This window comes from Puma concolor, chromosome A3 (assembly GCF_028749965.1).
Source record: "Puma concolor isolate L17-30 chromosome A3, mPumCon1.1.hap2, whole genome shotgun sequence".
Classification (NCBI taxonomy): domain Eukaryota; kingdom Metazoa; phylum Chordata; class Mammalia; order Carnivora; family Felidae; genus Puma; species Puma concolor.
Genome location: NC_141669.1, coordinates 86,675,774 through 86,684,833, shown reverse-complemented (window position 1 = coordinate 86,684,833; position 9,060 = coordinate 86,675,774). Strand labels below are relative to the sequence as shown.

Sequence of the window (9,060 nt, the reverse complement as noted above, 5' to 3'; positions counted from 1 at the left end):
CAAACTTGGTGGGGCTTACACTGCTGGAGAGGGGCAGCGCCCAGGCTTACTCCCAGGGCAGGTGCCAAAGGGTTTAATGACCATGGAAATAGGACCACTGCCTCTTTGGACTTGGGGTTTCCCCAGGCCATGACCTATTCTTGGAAGGCCACATGCCCTCACCCATCAGGAGGAGCTGGAGTACAAAACCCTGGCCCTCCGGTTCCTGACTTTGGCTGCAGAACCTGGTCCCCAAGCTGAGGAGTTGGCCAACTGCCTGCCCCCTGGGGAGGAGGCCATGCATTTTAAAAAACAGTCAAAATGAGCTTTAATACCAGCTGCCGGCCTCATCCATCTTCAGTAATAACTTACTGTCAAGTAACAGGATCCTCCAAAGTTGGAACATAATGAGTCTTTCCGCTTAGCTCTACGGCTAGGAGCGGTGATAGGAGAAATGCACATGGAGGTGAAGGCAACTAAAGCTTATTCTTTAAAAAAAAGACCAATCTAGTCATTCAGAGTCTGACATTTCTCTCTTCATGATCCAAAGAAAGGGCATGCTATCAAAGGTGTGTGTTGTCAGTAATGTGGAGCACAGAGGGGTGGGCGTAGGTGACTTTCCAAAGGTTCAAGCAGACTACAACAGCATCTGAAATGTAGGCCCCAAACCACCTTCATCCGAATCTCCGGGGAGCATGTTGAAAATGCAGATGTCTGCCCCTTGCATCCTCTAAATGAAAATCTGAGTGGTTGAAAAACTGCATGGAACAGCATTGTCGAATGGTTAGAACTATAAATCTTCCAGGTCTGTCTTTGGAATAGCAATGGCCAGTTTCCTCAAAGCATTGGGAATACCGTTTGTTGAAGAGGGCATTATGGACTGAATGCTTGTATCATCCCCAAATTCACAGGGGAACACCCAACCCCCCAATATGATGGCATTTGGAGGTGGGGCCTTTGGGTGGCAATTAGGTGATGAGGGTGGTACCCTCACAAACGGAACTATTGGCCTTGTAAGAGGCCAAAGAGCTAGCTGGCTCTCTTTCTGCCATTTGAGGAGACAACACAGTGTGGAGGAGGTCTGCAACCAGGAAGAGGGCTCTCCCCAGAACCTGACCGCAATGGCACCCCACTCTACCTCCAGCCTCCAGAACTGTGAGAAATCAATCTCTGTCGTTTATGAGCCACTTGATTTATGGTAGAAAGTTATAGTAGCCCGAGCTGATAGGGGCAGAGGTTTTCTGAACACTGGTTGGCCTATTCAATTTTGGCCCCATACTTAAGGACTCTTGTATTGCCAGCTCAGGCTAAGAAACATAAAGGCTTCTTCACACGAGACATGGAGGGTGTCCTCTACCGCCCTCCACTCCTGCCAAGGAGAAAACAAAGTTTTCCCCGAAGTTTTTTAGGGATGTGCATTTGTCAACTACTGAGGTACGAATGTAAGGGGAGTATGGTGCTCAGTACGGCCAAGTATGGCCTTGGGACCTGGGCTTCTAATGAAAGATGGGTCACATGTTCAGGATGAGGAGTTTCTTGGAACAGCATGTCCTCGAATACCTGAAGAGTCTAAAAAGTGGGAGTGGGTTGGCACTGACACTGCCCAGTAGGGACCACACTGAGGGTCTCACGGAGCCAGGGCTCTGCAGTGGGGCCCTCTGAGGAAGCCCATGGCTGGTGGATACACCAAAGAGTTCCAACAAATGAGGAAAAATGTCAAGGAGATTATGTGACACACAGCCAGTCTGGCACTGATTGGTGTTGTGTAGCACGTCCTACGAAGTTGGTCAAGGGTCCTACCCCAGCTAGTCCTCACACGGCCCTGTGAATCACAAAGATGGCGGGCAGTTCCATTCGCCAGTAAGTGAACACTTTCGGAGAAGCATACTCGCTTGAAGCCACAGGGTTGATAAAGATAACGCGGCACTCCTCCCACACTCGGCTTTGGCGGCAGCTCCCAAGTCTGTAAGTGGGACACCGCTTCATGGGAGAGCAGACAGCACGCCCGCAAGGTGTTAACACCTGAAATGATTGTATTCGTTACACGAATCACACACTAGCAAGTGAGTGTGGCTGAGTTCTCGTGAGAAACGGCCCAAACCAGCCCTGTATTTACCCAACGGTTTTATTTTAAGAGAATACTTCCAAGCTTTTCTACCCTCTCTCACGGTTCTAAACTTTCGTCTTAAATTTATCGGGCATTCTAGTATGGGGTGGTAGAAAGGGTACCAAAGTAGTTAATAAAGCAGTTGACACATACAAACCAAAGACAAAATTGTACTGGCACCAAAAATACTGTTTGGAAATGTCAGTTTCAGTAGACCTAAAGATTCTAATTATAATTTAAGACTATAATTTGTGATGCACTTTGGGAGAAAACACAGCCAGTTTTAGCTTCCTAGAAACATGATTTAATGGCATCTGGCCTAAGTCACGTGCGAGGGCTTGGTAGTTCAGTACCGTAATTGAGCGGGGCTGTTGATGAAAAATGAAGGCACATTTAATGCAAACAAATGAGCAGAGTCACACAACTGTAAGATGACTGACCTTTATTGTCCTTTGCTGTCTGTGCAGAGGCAAAGGAACGGCAAGGCAGGGTGTGCTTGGGAAATCTCGGTCTTGCAGGAAGGTGATGGCAGAAGTCCCACCTGGACCGAGGATCGGTGATCCACACTCCAAGCCGCGTGGGGACTCTGCCCTGGCTGCCTTCCGCCACCGTCAACAGGCTCACACTGGGGCTATCAATCCACCCTCCACCGGGCCACCTGCTGCCACACAGGGATGCTGGAACCTTTGTAAATACGAACCCTCATCTACCCCAGGCAGCTGGAGGACTTCCCATGGTGGTTTGGGACAAGACTGACGACGACTGTCAGTTTTAACTATAAGCCTTAAAGCAGTTGCTGAAGCCAAAATGTGTATCTGTCTTGTGTCCTTTAATTGCTGGTTTCTTCCTTAATTGCTACGTGTAATTCCAACTCTTTTAGCTATCCAGACACTCATTATACACAGGGATTTTAAGCATCAAGTCAAAACGGAACACACAACAGCGAGACCTGAAAAGTCAGAAGGACTTGTTATTTCCAGGGATAAGGTACAGAATACACGTGCTTCGTCTAGACTGGCGATCCACACCACTCACCTGGATATATATTCTGATGTAACGGGGTACCCCAACTCCAGGTACCAGACCCCAAACTTCTAATTTATAGCAAAGGCAACAAAGAGATACAAATCAACTCACAGAAAACAGGAATGGCAGATGAAGAGCAAACTCTCATGGGTGAGAGTATCTTATTTCCCTTGGAAGCCTTCCTTCCTGGGCTGGTGTTGGAAGGTTGTACCCCTGAAGCCTGATCTCTGGGTGTGCAACCCTGCCCTACCACGTACCAGCCATGTGACCTTGTGCACGTACCTCATGCCTCACTTTCTCCATCTCTATAAGGGGGATGAGAACAGGGCCGTCTCATGGGATTGTAATGAGGAATAATAAGTGAGGATGCATAGACGGAGCGTTGAACACGCACTCGTAATTAGCTCGCGAAGGCACAAATCCCGTCTTCCGGTGCCTGGCACATCGCGACCGTTCGAGATTCATTTACCGATTGAGCAAATGAAAGTAAGACCCGGGTGAAGAGAGAAAAGCTGCAGCTGAGAGGCGGGGCTGACGAACATTTAGGAAAACATTGTGTGACGGATAATTTCCAAAGAGTAAAGTTAAGACCAGGCTTGAGATTCTGCTTTCTCTTGGAGAGTTTCACTAATTCAAATTTATTATTTCAACATACAAAGATGTGGTGGTAGAAAAAGAAAACACACAAATAATAAATTTATTAGCCTCCTCTCTAAAAATGTTTCCCTGTAGGCACTGAGTGTTCAGTAAATGCTAGAGCGACTACTTCCCCGTATTGAGTCTGAGTTTTCCCAAAGATCAATACACACATAGTCTTCTCATAATACGTTTTTTATTACAATATCCAAAAAACTGAGTATGCAAGTTTAGGAGGTCTCGAGACCCCTTCTTCAGTTGTAGGAATGTGCCATCTCAAGACTGTATATTTCAACTATAAAGAAGTTCAAATGTAAAGAAAAAAATGCAATTTCTTCATAAACATTCTGTGTGTCTTTTACCTACCAATCACATATTCTCTTGTAAACCCTGGAAAATTCCCTGTAAAGCAAATAGTTCTTACACACACACACACACACATATATATACACACACACATCCATGGATGTGTGTGTGTATATATATGTGTGTGTGTGTGTGTGTGTGTATATATATGGTGTGTGTGCGTGTGTGTGTGTAAGTGTATGGTAGCTCCCCTTCCCCAAAGATCAGCTGTTTTCCTTAATCATCTGTATTAGTGTCAACAAATGGCTACGGATACATATTACTTTGAGAATTAAATACATAATTGTGAAATTTAAACAAGCCGAAGGGCAAGAGGAAAAAGCACTATGCGGATGGCACATCTGGGGGGAAATGACCACAACCTCTGTCTTTCGGAGTCACCGGTCCGGCTTCTGCGGACGGACTTTCAAGGAAATTTCTTTTATTGCAAGCATAGCCCCGAAGGCACTGGAGTTTCCTCGCGACTGTCTCATCTGGTGGTTCTGGTGCTGCTACCCGCAAGCGCGTCCACTCTCCCTGGACAGTCTGGGAGCCATGCAGGGGCGAGGGGCACGGAGCCAGGGCTGCCAGGACCGGGGACCTCGCAGGTGCCGCCTGGCCGGAGAGGGAGCCCAGGGCCCGCGGACCCCGCGTTCGGAGCGTACTGTAGTTCACATAATTAACGGCAGCTTTGGTGCATTCAAACCGTGCCCGATGTCTTTTTTATGAGGGGTTCTGTCAGCGTGAACAACCCGAAGGCTGCTTTCAGTTGCACAGAAATAAAGTGAAGGAACGTTCCTCCTCGCCTCCCGACCCCTGAACCTGGCCGGGAGGAGGGCGGCTGGAGAGGGGGTGGCAGGGCGCGGCGCGGCAGAGGAGAGAGGCGAGTGGCAAACAAACCGACCTGCACGCGAAGATGAACGAGGCAAAGGAAGCCAAGAGACGATGATGAACCACCGGACGGAGCGGGGCCCGCTGCGGGAGGGCCCGTGAGCGCGGCTGCTTCTGGGGGCCGGTCCGCTCGGCTCTGGGGAGGTGAGTGCGGCCCCGAGGGCCCAGAGGTGGCTGGGGCTGTGGCAGGGGCCGTCACTGCAGCGCTCTCACGAGGTAGAGCTTCTCCCCGTGCTCGCTGGTGAAGATGGGTGCCTTTTTGTAGTGTTCCACCAACTCGTCCATGGTGTGAAACCGCCGCTGCCCGATGCAGTAGACATTGTCCACAAGCTGCACCTTGAAATGTTTGTTCTTCCCTGATGCTTTCAGAGACACGGAGAAGTCACTGGGCTGGGGAGGAAACAGAACACGAGTCAGGGTGGGCCGCACGCAGGAGACGGGGGATCGCCACCACCCGCGAGCACAGGAGCCCGGTCTCCTGCGGTGTCTTCTACGAAACCTGACAGTGAGGATGACCCGGAGGTCATCCAGGGTTCACGTGTCCGGACCCCGAGCAAAACTGCATTTTGCTTAGTACAGCTTCGGTGCCAAATAGATTTTAGTGTGAAAACCGGAGACTCCAGGCCCTGTAGGATACCGGTGTTAACCGGATGCTGAAGAGACTTGCATCTTTTCAAATTTCCCAACCTATTTGGGATAAACTGGGAATCTGTAAAAAGTGGATTTGCATATAGGCAGCAGCTAGAGATTTCCTTTCTGCTGACTATCAGAAATTAAGCCATCAAAAATGTTCAAATTCTAAGCTATTTAAAAATAAATACTTTAAGAGCAGTTGAAAACTCTGGCTTGCATTTTAAACATGGTTGGTAATATCCTGGGGGGGGGGGTGGCTGTACTATGGTTTAAGCACAAATTTTCCTGAGAAATGTTTAAATTTGTGATTATGTCAGTGCCTTGCTTACCTTTGAATACATTTTTAGAAAGATACCATTATTTTTATTAAAATTGGTCCTGCCTCTTGTGAGGCACTAAATAGCTGGCGAGGCTGAGGAGGGGAGTGGAAGGAGGCTGGCCTCCCACAAGGGCCTCAGAATAAAACCCTACTGCCCACCACAGCCCATCGGGGCTGTGTCTCCTGGCCCCTGCTTACAGATCAAAATGAAGGAGATGAAAGTATGTCCCACCCCTAGTGCCATTTTCACATCTGTTCACGTTGTTCTTTGAGCCGTCCTGTCCCCCCACCTTGGACAACTATTCCTGTAAGGCTCACCTATAAGGTTTTCCACCTGGGGAAGCCTCCCCATTCTCAATCAAGAGAAGTTCTTCCTCCTCGTCTGGCCACATAGCATAAAGCAATAGCTTCCAGTGGCAGAAGCAGAGTGCATTCTAGTGACTTCTCTGTAATAAATAATGTACACGCATGTCTTATTCCTTCATTATGCATTAGGCCAGGTAGACCATGTCTTCTCCACCGCCATATTTCGCCATATTTCGCCATATAGATGGTGAGTGCCTACTACAGTTCGTTTTTTCTTTTTTTAAAGTTCATTTATTTATTTTGAGACAGAGAGACCATAAGCAGGTAAGTGGCAGAGAGGAGAGGAAGAATCCCAAGCAGCCTACACACCACCAGAGCAGAGCCCCAATGTGGGGCTCGAACCCATGAATTGCAAGATGACAACCTGAGCCAGGATCAAGACACTTAACAGAGTGAGCCACCCAGGCGCCCCAAGGCTACTACAGTTGGTGACTGAATTCCTAAAGCAGGATTCAGTGTTCCCCAATACCCAGCACCTTCTTGCTGCTGAGGACCCACCCAGCTTTGTGTCCTTCCCACGGACACAAAATGAACAAGCATCTCAGCCATTGTCTCTTACACAGAGTTTACAAACATTTGATACAAAGTGTGCCAATCTTGCAAGACAAGTGGAAATCCCATGAAGTCAATGACAGCTCAGGGAAATGGATGTCTGGGGACATTCAACTCTGTAAAAGCACCTCGGGGCTCACCCACCAGTCACAGCTGCTATCATAAAAGAATCAAGAGACAACTGTATTCATAGTTTGTATTTATATATCCCTCAGTCTCAAACAGACCAAGCAGAAACAAACCTTTGAGGGAAAAGCCCCATCTTATCTCCACGCTTCATCCCAGGGCTTGATGTCCCAGAGGAACATCAAGTGGTAACAGGGTGAACCTTCAGGAAGACACAGGAAGAGTTCTCTGCGATTCAGCCTCAGGCTACATGTGATTTTCAGAATCATGGCCACTAAAGGGTCGGGGGTGGGGAGGAGGACACAGAACTTGAAGAGCATTTCCCACACCAGACCTCTTAGAAACAAATCATCACGAACCCTGATGTCACAGATGATCCGGTCAACCCACCCTATCAACGTAATATTCTAAACAGCAAACAGCACAAGACGGCGTTGGTTCTAAGCAATCACTTGACTGCATAATTCTCAAATCATGACTGTTTCGCAGGACCAAACTAGATAGATGCAGCCTAGCGTCAGCGTCCTCAGAATCATCGCCCAAGCTGGTGGCTGTGTACTGTTCTAAAAAAAGAACGGAGTGAAGCAGGTGCGGCCTGACGGGTACTCCACGCGTGAGCGAGGCCTGCGGTGTTGGCGTCATCGTGGCTGTCACAAGTTATTAGTCCTAGCGGATCAGGACACCACAACCGCGTGCGACAGTACATACAAGTTATGAACCACTCAACCCTCTCCTGAGGGCTTCACGTTTTCCTTAAAGCAAGGTTTAGTTTCAAGCTTCTAGTAAATTTCATTGAAATATATGTACTCTGGGACAGGAGTCTGTGTCTTTCGGAGAAGACAGAAGGCCACCTCACCTGTACAGTTTAGCACAAGCGGGGCCCTACACTGGTTTTATAGATACTTCTCAATTCACAGAGCAGCATCGTCGTGGAGGCGGTACATGAGTCAGGGTCAGTACATGACAGACCCAATTTTCATTAAGCCAAATGACCAGATGACTTTCTGACCAGGGAGATTTGCTTCTAATTTAAGCTCCTTAATGTAACATCATGGCGCGTCACGTGTATGCGTGTGTTAACGCCAGTAAAACTGATGCAGCAGAGAAGGTAATTGTTAATTTCATGGGCTCTTGAGCAGAAACTAAGCTTAAAGTTGAGGACACAGAATGAACCAAGTTTATGTCAAGCAGGAATGCCGAACATTTGGGGCATTCTCAATTGCATCCTGAGTAGAATTTCCAATCTACGATCTAAAACGCAGTTACATGTTCTCACAACCAGCACTAAATGAAGCCTGAAGGGGAGCTAGACCAGTGGCTCTCAAGGTGTGCTCCCGAGACCAGTAACGGTGGCAGTGTCACCTGGGAATCAGCCAGAAAAAGCAAATTCTCAGGCCTCGCCCCAGACCTGCTGCCTCAGAGACTCCAGGGTGGGGCCTAGCCATCTGTGTTTCATTGAGCCGTCCAGGGGATGCGGAGACAGTTTGAGAACAGAAATGAGATCTGGGCCAACTACCAGCAGCGCTCTCAGATGTTCAGAGCCATGAGAAAAAGATATGAACATGACTGATGGGCTAAGTAGCCCCTCGAAGGAGGGAGCTCCATGGCCAACCTCACCTCCAGGCTGTGGATGCCTTCCTGATTCTAAGGAGTCCGGCCTCGGGGCGCCTGGGTGGCTCAGTTGGCTGAACAACCGACTTCGGCTCAGGTCACTATCTCACCGTTTGTGAGTTCGAGTACCACAGCAGGCTCTGTGCTGACAGCTCAGAGACTGGAGCCTGCTTTGGATTCTGTGTCTCCCTCTCTCTGCCCTTCCCCTGCTCGTGCTCTGTTTTTCTCAAAAATCAATAAACATTAAAAAAAAAATTAAGGGGTCCGGCCCTGCTCCAGACTTTGCTGCGCAAAACTGCCTCGATGAAACACTGGGACACAGGTGGGGAGAAGGCTCTAACATCTCTTTTCCTCAGTGTGGGCCAATTCCCTGGGCCCGACAGAGATGGAGAGGCTCCAGAGTCAAAACAACTCTGCCTCCAGAGAAAGCTCATGAGGCAGGGGAGGACCTCTGGGAAGGCAGTGCCAC

General features: G+C 48.7%; 1 protein-coding gene across 3 annotated transcripts in view; it reads right to left on the bottom strand.

Annotated features, from left to right (window-relative positions):
• Nucleotides 1-3,927: 3,927 nt before the first annotated feature.
• NCK2 (NCK adaptor protein 2) overlaps nucleotides 3,928-9,060 on the bottom strand; it is a 153,177-nt gene continuing 148,044 nt past the window's right edge. For all 3 annotated transcript variants that reach the window (XM_086701455.1, XM_086701456.1, XM_086701454.1), the window contains one exon: nucleotides 3,928-5,374. In XM_086701455.1, coding sequence (XP_086557581.1) covers nucleotides 5,180-5,374 — 195 coding nt within the window. In that variant the 3' untranslated portion in view covers nucleotides 3,928-5,179. The remainder of the gene's footprint in view (nucleotides 5,375-9,060) is intronic.